The following is a 23,381-nucleotide window of genomic DNA, read 5'->3' on the forward strand; positions in this document are numbered from 1 at the left end:
GTGAAGCCAGAGTTCAAGTCATAGGCCAGGAAAGGGCTAGGTACAAAAGAGGACTCCTGTAGGGAAGCCACTGAGGGGAAGACCCCAACACCTATGGAGAAATCCCCTCAAATCTTCTGCAAGCTGGTGAAGACAGCTTCCCAGCGAGACTTCACTCACACCTCTAGTTTTCACAGAAACCTGACACTTTAGGAGAGAAGGCCTCCTAAGTCCATGGACCACACCCTCGGGCCAAGGTCCAAAACTAGAACAGACTTGGCCCAACCGCCCCAAGGGAGATGTACACAGAAACAGAACTGGTGAGGCTGGTGAGAGGAGGAGAGAGAAGGGGGCAGGGCAGGCTGGCCTCTGATGAGGAAGGGGTTGGTTACAGCCACAAAGTAATTGCTTCTCCGGTGGATGGATGGGAAATGGGACCTGGAGGAGAAACAGATGGAATGTTTCACCCTTAAAGTTCAAGTGTTGGCAAATGTCCAACAGGAGCAGAGTGTAGAAATCTGTGCTTGGGGACCATCGAGTGGGGGTCCAGTGGGGCAATCTGTAAGGGAAAGGAAGTTGGTGGGACATACACACAAGCACACGTGAGTGCACACGCACACACATCAGTGTACAAGCACTTACTATGTTTATTTCAGACATGTGAGCAGTATCTTTTAAGAACATTTTTTTAAATGTGTACGCGTGTTTTGCTTGCATGTGAACACATACCTGGTGCTCACGAAGGCCAGAAGAGGGTGCCTGTTACTCTGGAAATGGAGTTACAGGAGGTTATGAGCCATGACGGTGCTTGGAACTTAACCTGAGTCCTCTGCAAGAGCAGCAAGATTTCTTAACCACGGGGCCACCCCATGGATAATATCATGGCTTAGCCAATAGGGAATCCAAAGCTCAGAGAATCTAACCAATTTGCCTAAAATGACACGCTTGGCAAATACTGGGGCTGAGATTTGAACCCAAGGCACCTCTGATACTTGTTTCCTCCTGAAGTGCCTGCTGTTGCTGGGTAACATGCAGTAAAGGTCATGGCTGGTACTCAAAGACAGCTACCGGCACAAGAGGGAGCCTAGAGATCTCTACGGAGGATGAGCTCTGACGACTGGCCATGGGCATCGGGAGAGTAAGAGATGCCACGAGCTCCACGAGGAGTCCTCGGGGGCAGATACAAGGCAGAGCTGTTGAAGTGCAAAGAGTAAGGTGGGACCAAGCCAGTTTCAGAGAGATCAGAGGGCACATTACAGCACACTACACAACAAACAAACACCCTGGCGATAGGAAGCCTCTGACAATAAGGAACTGCAGGTAGGGACAAAGTTCACCTACGGATGTGGGAGAGGAAAGAGGAGCCGCATCCCAGCCCACAGGAGGACCACAATCAGACTTTTCTCTTTGAGTTGTGAGGAATTTAGATGTCACCTAATCCCAATCATTTCAGAGAGAAAATAAATCCACAGAAAGAAAAGATTAGCCTGATGAATTCCTCAGCCTCCTGACTGAAGCCAGGTTTGAGCTCATTTTTATCTTCGTAAGTGTAGATACGTGGAGCCAGCTCTGTCCAAATAGTGGCTTGGCAATTTTAAGTTTTATCAAATCGAGGAGCATGGGATAAAGTCCTCGCAGGAGGAGCAAGCAGGGGTCGGGATGTGTAAAATGCTGGCACATCTGGGGTGGAAACAGGAGTTTATCTTTGTGGTCTTTGATGGCTCCAGAATGACCCTAAGCAGGAGCCATCTGAGGGAGCCCTAAGTGAGAAGGGAAGGAGGGTGTGAGGGAGTCTTCAGATCATTCCCTCTCCAGTTCCATCCCTGACCCTCTAACCATAACCAGGGCCCCCGTGCCACGCCTGGTTACAACGCAGGCTGTTTAGCCCAAGAAGAACACAACATATGAACAAGTTTGTCAAATAAGGTACTGAAGACACATAGCAAGAGGAGTCCGTGTGGTCAGACTCCTGACACTCCCACTGTGCAGATCACTGAGGGAAGGCTGCGGGATGACATGGTGTACAGCTAACCTAACAGCACAAGGCTTGGTGACAAACTGAAATCCACTCCCAGATCCCACTGGAGTTCATTATGCCAGCTGTAGTATCGAGAAAAGAACAGCCAATGGTGTAAGTCAACGCTTCTTTTCCAGTGAAGTCTAAAGAAGTTTAGGGACCAAGAGAAATTTGCCAGAAAGCTAATTTTTAGCCCTGAAGCCATGATGATAACCACGTTGTCCCTGCAAGAATAAAAACATTAGCATAAGGATGGAAAGAGGTTTGCAACTGGGGACAGCTGACAGCCAAGAGAGAAAAAAAAAACTCCCACGAGGGGTTGTCATGTTTGAGGGTCACGGCTCATTTGTGACCCTATATGTGTATTGTCACTCTGCAAGATGCCCCCGAGGATCATACTTCCAGGCTGGTCTAATGAAAACACATTCAGGGGCCATGGTTCTGAACATATATCAGCACACATGGTCAAGCTACCCTATCCACATAACCTATTCCCAGGATTCATTTTTAACCCTCCAGAAGGCTGACTGGACTCCTACCTTGAGGCCTCTTCCTTCTCTGCACAAACTCCGAGCGTCTCAGGGTGCTGGGAGCCGTGCGGCGGAAGCAGCTATTCCTTCCCCACAGCTCTGAACCAGCTCTCATCTCCCCCAGGTGCTGGGTACTTTCTAATGCAGGGGCCCCAGCAATCCCAAAGTGGTGTTCTCCTTGCTGGCCCCCAGGATGCTGCAGCACATCTTCAGAGACAGCTCCTCTGCCTCTGGGGGCCCTCACTCCCAGGCTGTCACTGTCATCATATTCCAAACCCTCTCCTTGATGGAGAGAGTCAGCTTGTCTGTGATGATGAGACTCAGAATTTGTAGAGAAAGTATCGTAGCCTTTATTTTCTGTATCAATATTAGCCAGATCCACCGGACAGTCAGTCTTTGCTTTGGGGTAGATTTTGTTACTTTGGCAAACCTTCCTGTCTTCCTCATAGTATCTAAGAAATTCTTCACCTCTAGTGACCCCATTCAAATCTGGAGGCTCCAGAGACTCACCGTTGGTATAAGGCCCGGGAACGTGACACAAATCAGTGTGATCTTTATAATCTAAGTCCATTCCTTTACAATCGTCAAGGCTGTAATTAAAATTCCTCAGGCCCATGTACCAGTTCTGAGGTTGATACAAATTCGCCAAAGAGTCACCCAAATCCCTGCAGCCATTCCTGTGCCTGGCTTTTTGCAGGTCCTTGGGATCATAAATCAGATCCTTAGAATCTACAGCGCCATTCGCCGTCCCACAGCCTCCAGCTTCCAGGATCCCACCCGGGCTTCCCACAAGTACACGCTCCTCTGACCCAGGCCTGAGATTCATACACTCTATGTCTTCTCCATTCCTGGAAGCAGCAAAGCCTTCTGGGAAGAGACCCTCCTTTCTGCTTCGATTTGTTTCCCAGGAGTCCATATAGTCTGGTTCGCTCTGCTCAAAATCCCAATACCCACAATCCCTTTTTCTGTAGGGCCGATTCCGCCTTTTGGCCCAGCGGGTAGCGTCCAGGCCATTTTCTGGGTGGAGCCCACCTGGCTCAGTAAGGCTCCTTTTCCGGAGGCTCCTGCAGTCTTCATACTCCCAGCTGGAGCCCCGAGGCCCTTTCCGCTCGGCAACTCTTTCCTTCCCAATCTCAAGTGTCTCACTCATGTTCAGTATGGTCACGGGCTTTGCTTCTCTGTTCCATGGGCTTGGGTTGGGCTGAAACTCGAACAGGTGCAGTCTAGCCTAAGGCTGGGTCTGTCCTTAAAATGTCTCCCACAGCGCTGGAGTCTTCCTGTTGCTCTGGCTGGAGCACAGGGCACTGTGGAGTCATTTCAACTTCGGGATCCAATCAGTGAGCTACTCTATCTTCTCCTCAGGGGCCAGGAGATAATTAGTAACTAGAATCCCTGCGATTGGTGTTGGCAGTATTGTTGGTGTTTCCCTGAGCTGGTCAGACTGGCTTGGCTGCTTTATGCACCGAAGGTACAGGCATTCTGATGGCCTCAAGGTCTTGTGGAAAAGGTGATGTGGACTGGAAAGAGCTCCCTTTCAGAGCCCAGGCTAGGGTCTTATGTCAGTCTGCAGGCTCACTTTCGGGAAGCCACTGGATGAAAGCAGATGCTTACACTGGCAGCTCCAACTGGGCCTCTAGGCCCCATCGAAAGCCAAGGTTATCGTCTCTGAGAAGCACAGCTCCTCTACCCTGAGGGTTTCGACCCTGTGAGATTCCAGTAACCAGGCAGTACACACTCAAACCCCAGCCACACAAGCTCCAGCTGCCAGAAGCCACCGCACTGAAGGAAGAGTAGGTTTTCCTATCACTTTCTATGTCGAGACAATCACCATGTGAAATGTCTTGTCCAGAGAAAGTTATGTTCTCCTTTCTTAGATACTCTTATCAGAAAGCATCAACACCATCCATTTTCTAAAATTATTTCCTATCCAACTTATACACTATGTTTAAGATCTAGAGAATGTGGCTAGACTCATGAAGGATGGCAAAAAAGTGCCTATGAGAATCCAGCAAGATAGACAGAAGACAGACAGACAGGCAGGCAGGCAGGCAGGCAGGCAGGCAGGCAGACAGACAGACAGACAGATAGAAGATAGGTCGTATACATGAACATCAAGAAGATAAACAAAGGGATGCTCACTTAGGACATCACAAAAACCATACACTGTAAAGCAAAAGGCAGGGGCTGGAGAGATGGCTTAGCAGTTAAGAACACTCTTAACTGAACGCTCTTCCAGAGGTCCTGAGTTCAATTCCCAGCAACCACATGGCGGTTTACAACCATCTGTAATGGGATCTGATGCCCTCTTCTGGTGTGTCTGAAAATAGCTACAATGTACTCATATACATAAAATACACAAATAATTCATAAAAAAAATAAAGCAAAGGCACATGGAATGCACTACGTAACAAACATAGTTGGAGACAGCTGACGGGGTCAGAGTCAAGCCCTCATGTGTTGGGAGATGTTTCACCTTGGCGTCGAATGGCTGCTCTTCCAGCCACCTGCTCCACCATTAGATATAAAGAATAGTATCTTTAGCTTTTTCTAACTCGCAGTGTTAGAGTGGTGTAAAGAATTCCGAGAGACTGGAGTCGTATGCCCTGCCCATAATTCAGTGTTTATCCTCTTACCTATAAACTGCACGTCTCTCCAGGACTCAGCTGGTCATCTCCAAGACGACCTCGGGGACACTTCTGAATCTTCCAGCTCTGTTCTACTTTTCCCTCACAACTTCCCAGATAGGTTCTTGAAAACCCGTGAGTGTCTTCCTTTGCTGGCTTGTGGTACAAACCACCAGGCAAGTATGCAGTCACTGAGCTGGATCTCCAATCCCCGCTCTCCCTTTGATTTTGTTGTTGTTCCTTGAGACAGATCTCTGTGTAGCCCTGACAGTCTTGGAACTCGAAAAGTAGACCAGGCTGGCCTCGAACTCACAGAGAGTCCTAATTCTACCTCCTGAGATCAAAGGTGTGCAACATCACCTTGCCTCCTTTCTTTTTGAGAAAGAGACTCACTAAGTCGCTCAGGCTGGCCTTGAACTCACTCTGTAGCCCAGATAGACTTTGAGTTTATAAGCCTCCTTCCGCACCCTCTTGAGTAAGCTGAGTTTTCAGGCCTGTGCTATCATGCTTGGCCTTAGCTCACGTTGGGATTCTCTAGCTTATCAAAACTGCTGATCTTCCCAAGATTTAGCCCATACGTTTTCTTCTCATGATTTTTTTCATCAGTAGCAACAGTGACAGTCCCAGCCATTCTGACTTCAGTGTGTGTGTATATGTGCACGTGTATATGTGTGTGTGCCCGTGTGCATGTGTGTATGTGTGCAGCTGAGTGAGCATGAGCATGGATGTGCAAGCTATGATTGGTGCTAGAAGTCAAAAGAAAAGTCTGGCTTGATTTTCACTATCCTTCAAAGTAAGCAAGCGATTATTATTATTATTTTTTACCGCACATAAAGCGATAATCCAGTTGGATATTGTAAGGGATGGCTCTAATTCCAGCACTTGGCAGGAAGATTGGGAGTTTAAGGTCATCCTGGCTAAACAGCAAGTTCAAAGCCAGGGTGAGCTTCAGGAGACTTTGGGTACTGGAATAACTTGTCTATGATCACATACACTGCTCCATGAAGCCAGGCCTGCTTCATGCACATGTAACATGGACATTCTACCGTGTCACCATGGGACCATGGTATAATTCAGAAATGAATGCTCTCCTGCCTACACTACCACTCCCTCATCTCCAGTCTTGACTTCTGATCTCCCCGCACAAGGCAGCTCCTTACCCCCCAGTACAGCAGCATCCAGATCCCCACGGGAGCACACAGGACTGTTGTGTTGACCGAGTTAGTGATCTATAAAGTTAAGACCCTGATCTGCTCACCAAACAGGCAACAGTATTGAGAAGGACAACTTTATGGAAAACAACAGTAAAATATATAGAGAACTCACCAGACAACGAAGCTGTTTTTATTTTTATTTTTGAGACAGGGTCTCATTATTTAGACCAGGCTAGTCTGAAACTTACAGGGATCCTCCTGCCTCTGCCTCTTGAGTCCTGGGATTAAAGGAACTTGCCACTACATCTGGCTAATTGCCTTTCTCTCTTTTCTTTTCTTTCTTTCTTCCTTTTTTTTTCAGATTTACTTTATTTTTAAAAGCCTGTATATTCCTGTGTCTCTGTGTGAATATGTATACATGAGTCCAGCCAACATGTGGGTGCTTAAAACAGAACCTGGATCCTCTTCCAGAGCAATCTCTGTTCTTAACTGCTAAGACACCTCTTCGGCCCCAGCTGTCACTTTCTTATGTATGAATGAGGAAGTCGAAGGTCCCTCTGCTTTTAAGTCGAAACTCCAATGACCTTGCTTATTTCTAATCCAAATGAAAACAAAGGTTAATTTTCTTTTCAGAAAGGCCTTTTATCCCAGCACTCAAGAGTTTGTGGCAGCCTGGTCTACACAGCAAATTTTAGGCTAGCCAGGGCTACACAGGGAAACTCAGAGTTAAAACCAAACCAAAACAACAGTAAAAAGATTAATCACTCTAGTTGGACACTGTGCAGTTATATAATAACTGCAGCAAGTGGTGCTGGGAGGGGGTGGAGCCTGAAACTCGAGACCAGCTAGAGCTACATATGAGATACTATTTAAAAATGGGGAGAGGCAGAGGCTAGCTCAGCAGGTACAGGCATCTGCCAACCAGTCTGTTACCTGAGTTTGACCCTGCAAGGCTGAAGGAGAGAACTGACAACTGAAAAGTTGTCCCCTGACCTCCGCCCACATGCCAGGGCACACATACATGGACATAATTTTTAAATTTCAGAAAAGGGGGGCCACAGGGGGCTGGTAAGCTAGCTCAGCTGGTAAGGTGCTTGCCGCTTGCCACCAAGCCCGATAACCTGGGTCCAGTCTCCCAAACCCACAAAGTAGAAAGAGAAAACAACTTCTGCAATTTGTCCTTGACCTCTGGCCTCTACAAGCAGAAACACACACACACACACTGAGAGAGAGAGAGAGAGAGAGAGAGAGAGAGAGAGAGAGAGAGAGAGAGAGAGAGAGAGACTGAGACTGTTTGGGAAAACAGTTCTCTAGCAACAGTATCTTTGATAAGGCAATCGTGATAAGGAGAGCACAGCTGGTAGCTCGCCAAGGGAAGAGATAAAGAGAAAACTACATTAGAGGTAAGAAGACAGGATGGTCAGAGGAAGACGCTGTGTGAAACAGAGAGGAGCTACCTACCTACTGAGGGGAAGTGAGCTGGATCACTGCTGTTCATGGTTTGTGCTGGGGCTCAATCCAGGGCTTTCCACACTCTGCCCCTAAGTGGTCTACACGCTCAGCCCTGTGTCTGTGGCTGGACTGGAACTCACTATATAGACCAGGCTAGCCCAGAATTCAGAGTTAAAGGCATGAGCTACCATATCTAGCTTCCCCAGAGCTTTGACTGGTTAACTTTCTCCTCTGAAAGTCTTTCTTTACTTAGTTTTCCTTCTCTCCCACTCCCAATCCTGGGCTGGTTTGCATCCTCGGTGCCCCACGCTCAACACTGGGAGGGCTCTGATGCTAAGTTCTGGGTCATAATCTTCTCCAACCCTTGTTAGTTAGCACCTGGTCATGTTCAAGAAAGACAGAGCTATGGGTTGCAGAGACAGTCAGGAATCAATCGAGGATCAAGCCAATCGAGCATGAGGACTGGAGTTTGACCCCTAGAACACACAACAAAAGCTGGGTGCTAATGTTTAGGTTTCTAAAACCAGGAGGTGGAGACAGGTGGGTTACTGGGGTTTCCTTCCCTGCCAGCCCAGCCTGATTGGAAAGCTGCAGGCCAGTGAGATGCTGTCTCAGAAACAAGGCAGAGAACAGAGAATGCCTGAGCCACAGCACCTAAGGTTGACCTTTGCCCTCTATACTCGTGCTCCTGCACACACGCATGTGCACGTGCACACAGACACACACACGGACAGAGACACGGACACAGACACTAGCAGCAGTATGGTCCCTACTTATTCAACATAGCTGCCTGTAGTAGGTTGGTCAGGACAGGGCACACTCAGGGACTGATGGCATGACGGGGTCTCAGGCTAGCTCAAGCTCTTTTGTTATGTCCTGCAAAGTCTGTAACCTCTGAAGTTCCTGGATCTACGGCAGTTTCCCACCCTGTGCCTGACCCACAGCATGAGGAAACAAATGTTTGTAAAGTCACCCTACAGACTGCACACAACTGTGACTCACAGATCAATCATAATCAAATCAACAATTCTGAGCTCCATTAAAGCCACCAGCCCTAAAAGGAAAAACCAGTTACTATTCTGAATGAACAGATTATTCATAGGATCAGACTATGCTTGCTGTTCTGTACCAGGATAAAATCCAGCTGACTTAACCGAGGTAATTTGTACTGAGCCAACAACACCCTGAAGCAGATGCCACTCGAGTTAAGGACACTTGCTGCTCTCTTCCTATGTCCTGACTGACTAGAAAAGGGAAAGATTATTATTGTTTTACTTTTTCACTCCTTGGTGGAGTGATACCAGGATTGAATGGAGGGCCTTGTAACGCCTAAGTAAATATTCTTTTACTGAGCTACATCCTGGCTCTACACAAACTTTTATCATCTTTAAAAAAAAAAAGCACAAATTTGTTTGACTATCTTATTTATTTATTTATTTATTTATGAATGAAACAGGGTCTCACTATGTAGCCCTAACTGGCCTGGAATGCAGAGATTCCACTGCCTCTGTCCCCAAGTGTTGAGATTATATGTGTATGTCACCACAACTGATTGAGGTTTGGATAATTTACCCTATTCTACTACTTGGAGAGAGAAATATCATACCAGAGACATTTCAAGCAGTTTTTAGAATGACAATTTTTTTACAGAGACAAAACTGCATTACATATATCTCTAGAATATTATAGATTGCTTTGCTATTCCTTGCCAGCCATCTTCTGATTGTTAATCTATGGGCTTTCTTCAGTGTGCCTTAGATCCCACCCATTGTTTTGTTGAAAATAGGACTTTCCTTAAAAACATACTCTGATCTCATTTACAAGTCATCATTAAAAGTCACTCCAAGACCGGGTGTGGCAGCTCACGTGTCTGCTGTGGTAGCACTCAGGGAGGCTAAAGCAGGACAGTCAAAAGTTCAAGGCCAGGGGCTAGGGAGATGGTTCAGTGGGTTAGAGGGCTTGCTGTACAAACAGAAGAACCTGGGTTCGAGACCTCAACACCCACATCAAACAAACAAATGAACCTGGCATAGTCACATGGGCCTGTAAGACCAGGACTGCAGGTTTGTGTGTACCTGTGATCGGGAGGTGAGGGGCCGGTAGGATGAGGCAGGAAGATGGCTGGTACTCGCTAGCCAGCTGGCCTAGCCAAACAACAGTGAGTTTGAGGTTTAGTGAGAAACCTTGTCTCAAGGCAATAAAGCACAAAGTGGCAGAGCCACCAACATCCTGTGATCTTGACATACATGTGCCTGGGCACACAGGAGTCTACATATGCATATGCCACACAAGCACACATGCACATATGTTCCAAGCCAGGATTATACAGTGAGACTCTGTCTCAAATAAACAGTCGTGCCACTTGTTGACCTCTTTCCTGACATTAGAGACAGGAATGACAGAAGCAAGGTCTATGCAGAGTGGGAGGCTGACTCACTCCGTACTGAGGGCAAACAGTGGAGTTCCCGCACTGAGAGTGACTCTGTAGGCTATAGCATGCATGATTCAGAAGCTGCAGGACAGAAAGTGTGATTAACTAGAGGCCAGGGTCAGTAGGATCACTAGAGTTTCCGACACGTACGTGTGGCTCACACTGAATGCCAATGTTTGATGGATAAGGAATTCACGCACATGGAGACTGTGTGTCAGATTCAGGTATGTGAGCCTCACCTAGAGATGGGAAAGAACTATGATGTCCTAGAACAGGTCTCTCCCAGGGCTCAGCACTTGGAGCCCTGACTAGAACTTCTAAATGTAACAAATTCTAAGAAACCCAATGTCATCTGGGTGGTGATGGTAGTATACACCTTACATCCCAGCATTCACAGGGAGAGGCAGGAGGATCTCTGTGAGTTCAAGGCCAATCTAGTATACATAGTGAGTTCCAAGAAAACAGGGCTACACAGAGAAATTCTGTCTCAAAAAACTGAAAACAGAAATCCGAATGTCTGAGGACTGACCTATCCTGTGCCTGCTGCCTCGAGAGTCAAAAGATTTCAATGCACAGTGCTTTAGACGAGGCCCCTGACTTGTTGATCCTCAGTCCATGAGACTGGAACTCCACAAGGCAAACAGCACTTCTAGAACCATGCTCTCAGCAAAAATAAAGACGTTTTCTAGATGACACTGGCCTGACCCAGGCCTACACCAAATGACGCAGCCCCTCCCTGAGTCAGGACAATCTATAACTCCCCTGTAGCACTCCACCTTAATGATAATTTGAAATGTAAAACTCCCAATTCTCAGTCAGAGCCTAATTGCTTATCTAGCCTATGGATTTCCTATAATGAAGTCTAAGTTATTTGGACCCTTCACAGAAGTAAAAAAGCTAAAAAATTAGAAGAAATATCAAAAACATCTTAAAGAACTATTCAAATGCCAAGCTAATAACATATAATTAGAGGTTATCAAAGGACCCCTCAGGCAGGAGAGGCACTCAGCACTTAGAACATGGTCTGCTCTTAGAGAGTCTGTCGGGTTCCACACCCACTTTAGGGGCTCACAACTGCCTGTGTCTCCAGCTTTAGGGGTTCTTAGACACATACAGAGTGTTAAAACTGATAAAAAAAAAAAAAAAAAAAAAAAAAAAAAAAAAAACCTAAAAAAACCAACAACAGAGGAAAACTAGAATCCTAAAAACATTGTGTGAAGGTTTTTGCCAATCTCCCCTGACCTTGAGCCTGAACTTTGTCAGTGACCTTCTGATGAACAAGGGTCAGACATGCACATACAATAAAATACATTAAAAAAAAAAAAACAATAAAAAAGCCCCCCCCCCAAAATTGGTGAGACATCTAGAAAATGAGAGAAAGAACTAAGATTCTCCTATGAGAATAAAGCCAAACATTAGAGATGCCGGTTGAAGGAACCCAGCACCATGGTTAGCCAGGAGTGCGACACATTCAGACCAGGGGAGAGGACTGGAGACACTCCACAACCCCGGTGAGCACTCAGGGTACAGAGCGCAGGGCGCAATCGCTTGGCTCAGAGTTGTTGTTGAGTGTATGTCTGTGAGACCATATGCTCATAATAACAATTCACACTTACAAATAAAACACACAGTAGTAAGCTGATTTACACTGTCTACGCAAACTTTGTAACATTCTGTAACATCCACTCCAGGGGACCTGAAGCTTTCCTTTCCCTTGATATCTAAGAGCACCCAAATCCACAGAATAGTCTCATATTCTCTCTCTCTCTCTCTCTCTCTCTCTCTCTCTCTCTCTCTCTCTCACACACACACACACACACACACACACACAAGTACATATAAATAGAAATAAAAACACATCTTAAAAATAGTTCCACTAAGTCTTAGCATCTTTGAACCACACAAAACTATCAGACAATTATGTTACCATAGGAAAAGAAAAACCTTTTTTTGTTGTTTTGTTTTTGGAGACACGGTTTCTCTGTATAGCCCTGGCTGTCCTAGAACTCACTCTGTAGACTAAGCTGGCCTCGAACTCACAGAGATCCGCTTGCCTGTGCTACTGCACGCCACCACACTCGGCAAAAATGGAATGGAACAATGGAACAATGGAAAGGAACCGGAGGCGTTGAGAAAGACTGACAGGTAGCCTCAGAGATGAAAACAAAACAAACAAAAGAGTGGAAGCTGCTAGGATGTTCTTACAATGTCACAGTTCAGGGTCCTAGGAGCAGCAGCCACAGTGGAGTAGCTGCAGTAACTGTCTGGTAAGTGGCTAGCAGCCCTGCATTGGCAGGACCCAGGTGTCCAAGCTCAAATGACAGAAGCGAGTCACCAAGGTGGTAGGAATTCTGAGCACTCAGGTGGCTGTTACGAGAACACTTGACTGAAAGATTGCTAAGCACCTATGCCACGGCTCAGGGACAGACACCCCCACTCAGCACAGGTGGCCGAGGGCCCAGTTACATTGAGCTTGTTCTAGGACCCTTCCTATTGCCTCATCTCAGACCTGGGCTACATTCCTTGGCACCAGCCCTTTGGATAGAGGTTTTCTTACTTTCTCAGTTCCATCTGCTTTCTGACTTTCAGAAAATGACTCAATTTTGGGTCTTCCAATACATTTTCTTAATGGATCCTTAGAAGATGTATCTAGGCCAGGCAGTGGTGGCATACTCCTTTAATCCCAGCACTTGGGAGGCAGAAGCAGAGGCAGGTGTATTTCTGTGAGGCCAGCCTGGTCTACAAAGTGAATTCCAGGATAGCCAGGGCTATACAGAGAAACTGTGTCTCAAAAAACCCAAACAAAACCAAAAAAAACCCAAAAGTTTTGTATGTATGTATGTATGTATGTATGTATGTATGTATGTGTCTATTGATCTGTCTGTCTGTCTGTCTGTATGTATGCTTTGCCTGTATGCGTGTGTACTGCATGCATACCTAGTAACCTGGAAGACCAGAAGAGGGTGCTGAATTCCCTGGAACTGGAGATACAAACAGTTCTGAGTCACAATGTGGATGCTGGCAACAGAACCCAGGTCCTCTTGTAAACACTGAGCCATCTCTCTGCCCTTTAGTGGAATCCTTTCTGCTTCCTGTTTTAGATTTGTCTGCTTTTCCCTTCTCTTTTTCCCTGAGATATTGCCAAGATTAGCTTTGAACTTGTGGCAGTGCTCCTGCCTCAGCCTCATAAGTGCTCAGATTAAAGGCACATACCACCACGCTATCTCTACTATATATATCATTTTCCTGTGAGTCTGATGAATAGCAAGTCTCCAGAGGGGACGGGGGAGATGGCTTAAAGAGCTAGCTACATATGCACAGGACCTACATTCCATGCCTAGCACCCACGGAAACAACCAGGTATGGTGGCTCATGCATGTAACCCCAGCACCGGGGGAGTAGAGACAGGTGGGGCTCACTGGCCAGCCAGCCTGGCCTGATTGGCAAGCTCTCGGCAAGCAGTTCTCAACCTGTGGGTCCTGATCCCTTTGGGGGTTAAACAACCCTTTCACAGGAGTCACAGGTGAGAGATCTTACATATCAGAGATTTACATGATGATTCATAATGGTAACAAAATGACAGTTATGAAGTAGCAACAAAAATAATTGTATGGCTGGGGTCACCACAATGTGAGAAACTGTATTAAAGGGTCGAGCATTAGAAAGGTTGGGAATCACTGCTCTAGGCCAATGAGGGACTCTGTCTCAAAAAACACGAGGTGACAATACCCAAGGTTGACCTGTGACCTATACACACCTACACACATATGCACACATGCCTACACACACGGGAAGTAGGAAGCAAGAGTAGTGAAAAAAAAAAAAAAAAAAAAAAAAACAAAAAACCACCAGCTTAAACCTCAGCTGTCTGGCAGGCTACTTAATGGCTCCAAGTCTTAATGTCTCCCTCTATAAAGTGGCCATCTGAACGTTCCTCTGGGTACTTCTACCAGGGCTGGGTATGTCTTCTATGTCGACGAATGCTAAGAGCAAATGCTTACTAACAGTAAGAGACACAAACTATTACTACTGAAATACGGCCCCTGATCATAAAGATACGAGTTTCAGCTTTCTCGGGAGACTCTTTTAAAGTTCATTAAGACAGTCTCGTTTAGGGACTTCCGATCTGCAACGCACGCTGGATGCCAGAGCAGTGGGGAAGGTACTGTGTTAACGGAAAGTGCACGTCTCTGAGGCTGGGCTTCTCTATTTGGGCAGTAAATGAAGTCAGGGGACACAGCAGTCACAGATACAGCAAGACAGAGCAATCTCATTAGGCGACAGAATGAGGGACCCGGTAATGAGGCTGGAGATCTGTGTCAGTCAGGATGTTTCTCACACAGTGAGGCCCTCGTGGAGCCTCCTTGCCAGGGACTTATAGTCACACTTACCTCTCAGCTGCTGGAGCTCCAGGTTCAGACTCTGAATGGTGCTCTCATAGGATCTGAGAGTCTCAAGAGTCTCTGCCCTCGACGATTCATCTTGCTTTTCCTCGGACAACAAGTTCAGGTCTTCCTGAGCCCTGGTGTACATGTCCAAGTCGTGTTCCACCTCACGAATCCTTGCCAGCACAGAGGGGCATGGAAAAGTCTGTGCTGGGCTCTTCTCCATGTGCTCAGAGCCCTCCTTCTCTGGGGCCTCCCAACTGGGATGGGCACAGGAGGTGGGCTTGGGAGAGGCTGTATTCATCCTCTGCTGGGTAGGAGGAGGCAGGGGAGGTGGCCGGGAGGGCCGCACAACCAAGGCAGGTACAGGTTTTGGGCTCTGGTCAGCCAGCAAGTGGGGAGATATGGGTGTTGGGGTACAGGGTCTGGGTGGCGGCGGCCTCAGGGCCTTTCTCCTCTCGGGGAAAGCCTGTGAGGGCAGTGAGTTTGAGGAGCCTCTCACGATATCCTTCTCAGAGTAAAAGTCCATGATTGAAAAGCGGCGTACGATTTTCTCTGGCTCTGTGCTGAGCCCTGACAGACTCTTCTCAAACTCTATCAGCTGCTGGGTCAACTTGGAATCTAGGTCCAGGCTGTCCCTCTGTGACGCTGTGGTTATTTCTGTGGCAGGACCCCCACCTGGTAGGCCAGGCCTCCTCTCTTGTCTCTCTGGTCTCTCTGGTGTACAGCAGAGGCTGGCAGCATTTTCTGCAGATGTTTGGTGCTTCTGAGCATAGCTGGTCATGGCCGGATGGCAAAAGAGGCCAGGTCTGTCTAGCCTTGAGGCCGTCAGGGAGGAGGCCCTCTGGAGGTGGGGCACTGGCTTCTGGAGTGACCAACACTGGGCATATGTTCTTCTAGGAGGCAGGCTGGAGTAGTCTCTGGTCCTGGCTTCAGGAGGGACAAGCTCGGAGAATAGGTCTGAGCTTTGGTGGCTCCCGCCTGCTGTTAAATAATGTTGACTCTTTTGCACTTTGGGATGAAGAGGTACCTGGGTCTGGGAAGAAATGCCATTGACTTCCTCTGAGGGGTCAGGTATGGAAGGGTCTTTAGCAAGAGGCCTTTGGAGATCCACATCTGGGGGGCTCCCTGAGGCATCTTCATCCTGTCCAGAGATCTCATCTCCAATACACTCGGGGGTCACATGATCTAGGGGCACAGAGGTTTGTCCTGGGAAACCATCATCAGGCCTTTCTTCTTCGCATTCCTGTGGTTCCTGTCTTGCTTCCTCCATCACGGAATTCTCCAAGTCTCCCACAGAGCTTTGAGAGCTCTTGGGGAAACTGTATTCCTGGGGTTGAGCCACGGTTTCCTCTGTCCTGTTGCTAGGACACAACTTCACAAAGCGATGGGGAAAGACACCTGTCTTGCCCCTCAGACGTCCTTCCAGCCAGCCATCCTCCAAGGTCCCTAGGATTCGAATTTTGTCCCCTACCTCAAAATCCAACTCATTTGTCTCCAGGGCTTGGAATCTGTAGAGGGCGATCCCGTAGGTCCCCGACTGCTGGTCATCCTCGTCGCCCGCACTGTCCACTTCCTCCGGAGAGGCATCCACTTCACCATTGACAATGGAGTCCTCTCCACTTCCAGAGTTTACCGACTCATCCACAGTCCTTAGGGGCCCCAGAAGCTCTACAAAGCCTTCTGGGAAAATGCCCCTTCGACCCTCTAACTCCCCCTCAAACCAGCCTGGCTCAGGCACCCCAATAATGGTGATCACGTCTCCTTCCCTGAAATCTAACTCCTCATCCAATTGGGCAGAAAGGCCCATGAGGGCCCGTGCTTGTCCCATGGAGTATTCTGGAACCTGAATCAGCACATTCTGTGAGTGCCATTGTCGGCTCTGAGAGGAGAGGCAGAGCTCCTGGACACAGGAAGATGGGAAGAGGCCCCGGGCGCCCCAGCAGCTTCGGCCCTGCAGCCATCCTGCAGCGGGATTACCATCTTCGAGAACCACCAGGTCTCCTGAAGAAAGAGAAGTAAAAGTCAGGACCTTGGCCAGAGTCCCAGGGACCACAGCCTTGACCAATAAATAGTTCTGTTGTTGAGACAGGCCTGCACTGTGTGGCCCAGGCTGTCACTACAGGTCTCCTGCCTCAGCACCCTGAGTGCTAGGCTTGCATGTATCTTTGAGAAGAGTCTCTCCCTCTACCACCTGGGTCCTGAAGACAGAGCTCAGGTTGCTGGGTTGGCAGCAAGTACTTTCACCTGCCAAGTCAGTAACCAGTAACCAATAACCAGTAGCCAGTAACCAGCTCTTCAAATAACCATTATCTCAGGTTATCGTCACAAAACATAAGCCGAAAGTTACATTTGTCCTAATGTTTAGATTTACCAGTTTTAAAAACACATTCCCAGGTTCTATAATCAATTGCTTTATAACAAACACTGGATTACGTAGCTATGGATATTAATTTTGTGGATTACTAGTTTTAATCGTACTTTTAGCTTCCCCCATCCAGTGCTTGGGTCAACTGTCTGAGCAGAGCGGCTTGAGGGATGTAGAACAGCAGCAAACAGTAAGACGGATGGACAGCGGCAGCAGCATATGGTTCCCAGTCAAACACACTGGAGAGTGGGCTAGCTGTTCTCTTCTTCTTTTTATATGCTTCTGGGCCTTTAACAGAAACTTATATATGCATTGCTATTTGCCTGCATGTATGTCTGGGCACCCGATGCACGCAATGCCTGAGAAGGCCAGAAGAGGGAGTCAGATCTTTTAAAACTAGAATTACACATGGTTGGGAGTCACTACGCAGATGCTGGGAGTTGAACCCAGGACCTCTCCAAGAATAGCCAGTGCCTTCACCTCTCAGTCACCTCTCAGCACTGTTCTTGATTTCTTTAAAAAACATTTGTGTGTACTACCTTCCCAAGTGCACGTAAGCAAGTTAGCAGCGGGCACACTTCTCTTTTGTGCCCTAAGAGTCTGAGATGTTGCCTTTTGGACAGTGAACACTCAGCATCCATTTCTGCGGACGCCTATCCTGGGGCCTCGACGCCCATGCTCCTATGTTCTCCTGCATCTGACATTGGCTCCCACTGCTAACATCCTCGTTTCCTCTAACTTCTTTTTTCAGAACAAGTCTTCCATTTACTAATTCTCTTTGTCAATACCCTCGCCTGGTCTAATCCCTACTGTCTTCCCTTGGAAATTTTATCCTAAATATTATTTCTTCCAGCCTATCAAATGATCATAAATTGGACAATTTATTTTTACCACATCCTTTTGCTCAAGCTTTAGTCATGAGACATGACGGCCTAGTGCTCACCAATTTCTTTCCTAATAACACCCTTCTTCTTTTTATGAGATAGGGTCTCACTCCAGAGCCTGGGCTGGCCAGAAGCTTGTGCCAATTCTCCTGCCTCAGATTCCCAGGTGCTAGGAACAATCTTAGTCTTACTGACTGAAATCAATAAAACATGTTTGTTCTTACATACTCTAAGAAGTTCCTTCAGAAGGGCACCATCGGGCTATTCTGTCTTTGCCCCATGCGAGTGTGGTTCAGGTTTCATTTGGTCCTAACGTCTCTGCTCTCAACAACCCATCATGATCTCACCCATGATAGGTGACCCAGGCTCACACAAGAGGGTTTTACTTTGTTTTGCCTTTGAGACAGGGATATTCCAGGGCTTGCTGGTTTCAAACTTGCAATCCTTCTGCCTCAGCCTTCCAAGTGCTTGTATTAAAAGCATGTACCATCATACCCTGCTGTACCCCAAATTTTTATTCTTGCTTCTGTCTCATCTGAAACCTGGCAGTCTTTCCTAAAATGCCTTGAGAGCTTGCATCAGCTTCTGTGGTCCCCATGAGACTCCCACTTGTCCCTTCAATCCTGGTGTTGTTATCTCAGCATAGTGCATGGCACCTGACACAACGTTTTACATTAGTGGCAGACACCTCGTATATTTTCCATGTCTTTTTATTGTCCTGCTCCCATATTTCTGTAGCCCTTAATTTATGAATGTACATCCACCAGCCAAAGCCTTGGGTCCTGAGAATTACAAGTGCCCACCCCTCATGGCCCTGAGGCCTGCCATCCAGGCCACAGAGGGAAGTCACTAGTGACATGACTGCTCAGACACAATGGGTGTCTTGGTGAATAGGAAAATCAAAGCATGCCATAACTCCCACTCGGCCAGCTTTGAATGCCTGGCTCACTTCACGCAGTGCTGTCTGTTTGGCCAGACCTCCATGAGCCTGGACAATAGGGCTGTTCTCCTCTCTATTCCAACACAGCGGTTTTGATGAGCTTTACTTCCGGGCAGACTGTCACTCTGTGAGTGATTCATAGATAATAAAGGTGGACTTTCAAAACAAAACAACACCCCACTCCCCAACCCCAACACACAATTCAGATGGCACATTACTTCAGTCCGACACCTCCCACCTTACATTTTTAATTGTTTTTTTTTTCCCATACCTGGTAACTGTCTTTATTTTATAGGCCTAACTTTTCCTGGGTGGGTTTTTGGATTTTTGTTTGTTTGTTTGGCTTGGTTACTCTGTATGTTTTTGTTTTTTAAAACCTCTTGTTTTAATTATTCAAACAAGCTACTCCCCTGGAGTCCTGGCTAGCTCTTTAGAAACGGAGGAGTGCCTGACAGTTCTAGACTTCAAAAACACCAATATGAAGAAGTCCTGGAACGGTGGGACCAGGTTTGGGAACAGAACTGTGGCAACTGTGGTGACCCCAGGGCCTCTGGCCTTCGGCCACAGTTTCTCTGGTTACAATTTTTACGTGAACAGGAAGTGTTTTGGAAGTAAGATTACAGGAAGAAATGTAGGTCTTGTTAGCGTCTGTCACAAGCAGTCTGGCTCTGCAGGGTTGGCTTCCTCCCTGAGGACACTCATGGCACTAACTGCCCAGGGGACTGTGTGCTTTGTGCAGGCCACATAATTTATTTAAGGAACCTAATTAGAGTTTCATCTTAATACTTCAATACATGCCATTAAAATTTAGGGTTCTTGTGCTTTGACTGATGAAGATCAGCAGCATGATTTATAAGTCATCACTTTATTTTATTGGCCTTTTGAGAAGAGGTTGCCTAGACTATAAAGCTTAGACAGTCATAAACAATTGCAATGCTGAAAATTAAAGTAAATTCCATCTGCTCAGGAAACAGGTAACTTCCTGGAATGTTGGGAATTGTAGTTCTTAGCAACTGTGGTAGCCTACAGGTTTGTCCTTACAAGTCCCTGCAACACTCAGCTGGATGGCATTTCAGCTGGGAAAATCTAGAACTGCCCTGACTAAAGTCCATCTCTTGGTCAGTAGTTACTATTTAATAAAGCTTACTTCAAATTTGGCCCAAAATGGTGGAGTTGGTTTTTCTGGAGAATCTAAGGATTAATACATTCTCTTATATGAGGAATGATGGGTGGTATCCCATAATATGCAGTCCTTTCTTATTTTTACTCTCCTGATCTTTTTGTCTTTTGCTTGCCATATTCTTTTTTTCACTTCCTTTTCTTTTTTGCTTCATCTTTTGTTCTTCATTCTTTACGTTTTGGACAGGTGGTGATTCTAGCCACTCATTGACTCCTCTGGAAGACAGTTTTGTTTCTGAACCCCAAACAATTGCTTGGCTTCAGGGAAGGGGGCAAGGGTGACACCTGCTGGAAGAGTCACTGATGACTTCAATTCCAGGAGACTCTGGGGAATCATCCAGCACACAACTTCAGAGTGACAGAGCGAACAGGCCCAGGCACATCAGAACTGAGGAGGTGCAGAGCTTCTCTCTGCCCGGTTCACACTACAACCCCAGCAAGCCTAACAGCTACCCTGATATAGGGATGCCATCACCTCCAACTGTTACATAGGGAAACCAGGTCTGATAGTTTCAAATAACTAGCCCAACATTACAGCTACTATATGGGTGACAAAGATGGATCTAGGGCCATCAGCATTCCTATCCTCTAAGCCATGTTATCCACCTTTTACCCACTACTCATAACACAAACACAAATTATACATGCCCTTCCTCCTCCTGTGGACCCTCATCCCTGCATCCTCTCCCTCCCTCCTGTGGACTCTCATCCCTGCATCTTCTCCTTCTAGACTCCATGTTAAGCTTTTTGGGCTTAACAGGTCACAAGGAGCCAATTTAAGACCTACAGATTCATGGACTCAGCAGTTAACATATTCTACTCCAGAAGAGATCCAGAATTTGGTTCCCAGCACCCACAGGGCAGCACACAACATTTCTAACTCCAGTTCCAGGGGATCTTATGCCCTCTTCTGGCTTCTGTAGGCACCAGGCATGCACACAGCACACAGATACACAGGCAGAACACCCATACATGAAAGTATGTGTTTGTTTGTTTTTAAATTATGATTACAGATTCAAGGCTGGAGAAAAAGCTCAGTGGTCAAGAACACTTGCTTTTCATGCAAAGGATCAGAGTTCAGTCCCCAGTGTCCGCACAGTGACTCCTGTCCAGTGGGGATGATGCCCTCTTCTGGTTGTCACAGGCACTGTATGTTAGCTTTCACTAGGAGCCAGAATTAGGACAATGTCCACTCTAGAGCTGGAGATGTGACTGGGTGGCTGAGTGCTGGCCTCACTGGCCCCAGGTTCAACCTCCAACAGTGAAACAGACAGACAGACAGACAGACAGACAGACAGACAGACAAAGGCCATGTTGCTTTTATCCTGTGCATGGCCTGGAGAGATGCCAAAAGGCTTCTGTCCTTTTTCTACCCTACCTGGGGAAGCTTGCCCTGGACTCCAGACCACTGCTGGGCTAGCTATGACCACTGCTGGGCTAGCTATGAGTGATGATAAAGATCCTGCTGTCACCTCAAGGTCTACACTGACTTCCTACTAGAGAGAGAGACTGAGTACAGGCTAACATGCACTAAACTCCCACAACATTGAGGGGGACATGAGGGAAAAAAGCCAATATTCTTTTCCTCTTGTTAACTAGTTTGCTAGGTCTCTGTTCCTCCCTCCCCCACGCCTACCCCCCCCCCCCGTGTGTGTGTGTGTGTGTGTGTGTGTGTGTGTGTATAGCTTCTGCTTTCAATGTCATATAAAAAGAACAGTTGCAACACAAACAACCCAACTTGTCAGCCCTTGGACTTTGATATGCTGACGAAGTCTGCAGCACTACTGGTCTCTGTGTCCATCTTTGGGAGTTCACGCCTATTGGAGTACACTGTGAGGAATATTTGAATCATCCTGGGGATGGGTGAGCACCACCTGTCTAAACTGGTTCTCACGAGAACTTTTACGGTGTCTAATGGAAGCACGGTAACAGACACTCTTGCATTTCCCTCGTTTGTCAAAATGACTGTTTCCCTGGTGTACATTAGTAAGTACAATTCATGGGAAAAATGGTAGGTGAGGAAGAGATGAGCACTGTCTGAAGTGTCTCCAGCATGGAGGAGTAAAAGGTAACACTGGACAAGGACATTCTGACGAGCTGCTATCCTGAGGCCACACTTCTTACCTGTAGAAATAATAGTTTGCAATAGCTTTCAAACTACGCTATTATGTATACTGTACAGTTACTAACAATCTTAGTGCTGAAGATCATATAAGAATGACTTTGTAGGGACTGAAGAGATGGCTGAGCAGTTAAGAACAGATTCTATTATTTAGAGGACAGGAGTTCATATACGTCAGGCAGCTCTCAACCACCTGTCACTCCAGCACCAGAGGAGCCTATGTCTTGTCACCTCCCCAGGTACCTGCAGCTCATGTGCATATATTCATATCCTCCCCCCTTACACACATACACTTAAAAATAAAGATAGTTGCACAATGGCTCACGCCTTTAATCCCAACATTCAGGAGTCAGAAGCAGGTGGATCTCTGTTAGTTTGAGGCCAGCCTGGTCTACATGTGAAGTTCCAATGAGGGATATAAGGCGAGACTCTTGTCTCAAAAAACTAAAATCTAAAACAATATAAGAGGGGCTGGAGAGATGGCTCAGCGGTTAAGAGCACTGACTGCTCTTCCAGAGGTCCTGAGTTCAAATCCCAGCAACCACATGGTGGCTCACAACCATCTGTAATGAGATTGGATGCCCTCTTCTGGTGTGTCTGAAGACAGCTACAATGTACTCATAAATAAAATAAATAAATAAATCTAAAAAGAAAAGAAAAACAACTGTTAAATTAAAAAAAATAAAACAGTATAAGAATGCCTAACTATAAAAGTTACCAAATGCTCCTGGCATAAGGCCTCACCCTCACCCCATCATGTCAGTGTGGAGGACTTTCCAGAGACGGACAGCCCGGTGTGAGCAAACACTTTAAAAGACCCCCATTTGCAAGATTCTGCAAATCTCTGATTCTCTGCTTACCTCGATGGAGGGAAAGACTGTTCAGCTCTCGAGATGTAAATTCGCAGGTGCAGACAGCCAGCCTCTCTCCCTCTTTCAGACTGGGAATTGTCACAATCTCCACAAAACTGCTGGGGAACTGTCCTGAGAAATGAACGCGCACATGGTAAACACAGAGTGTGCTTTTCCCCTCAGCCTGTGTACATGGGCCGATTCTTTTCTGGGTCCATTTACAACTCCTGAGTTGAAAACCGACTTAATGCTAATAATTAGAGAATTTGCTGTAGAAAAAGTGCAAGGTACAAAACTAGATGCACACACAGGACAGAGAATACAATTCAAAATCATTCATCGGGCCAGTGAGCTGGTTCAGTGGGTAAAGGCTCTTGCTGCCAAGCCTGACGGTTAGATCCCCAGGTGCATCAAGGTATAAGGAGAGAAATGAGTCCTGGGAACTGTTCTCTGCTCTTCACATGC

General features: G+C 46.8%; 1 protein-coding gene across 3 annotated transcripts in view; it reads right to left on the reverse strand.

Moving 5' to 3' along the window:
- Window positions 1–23,381, reverse strand: part of Dnmbp (dynamin binding protein) — a 95,046-nt gene that overhangs the window by 41,022 nt on the left and 30,643 nt on the right. For 2 of the 3 annotated variants that reach the window (XM_034506936.2, XM_076921956.1), the window contains exons 3-4: window positions 22,926–23,048; window positions 14,579–16,576 (exon numbers count right to left, since the gene is read on the reverse strand). In XM_034506936.2, the coding sequence (XP_034362827.1) occupies window positions 14,579–16,576; window positions 22,926–23,048 (2,121 nt within the window). Of the gene's footprint in view, window positions 1–2,535; window positions 3,835–14,578; window positions 16,577–22,925; window positions 23,049–23,381 lie in introns of those variants that run through there. The other variant, XM_034506919.2, reaches the window with a different exon arrangement.

The sequence above is a fragment of the Arvicanthis niloticus genome, chromosome 1 (genome assembly GCF_011762505.2).
Source record: "Arvicanthis niloticus isolate mArvNil1 chromosome 1, mArvNil1.pat.X, whole genome shotgun sequence".
NCBI classification, from domain to species: Eukaryota; Metazoa; Chordata; class Mammalia; order Rodentia; family Muridae; genus Arvicanthis; species Arvicanthis niloticus.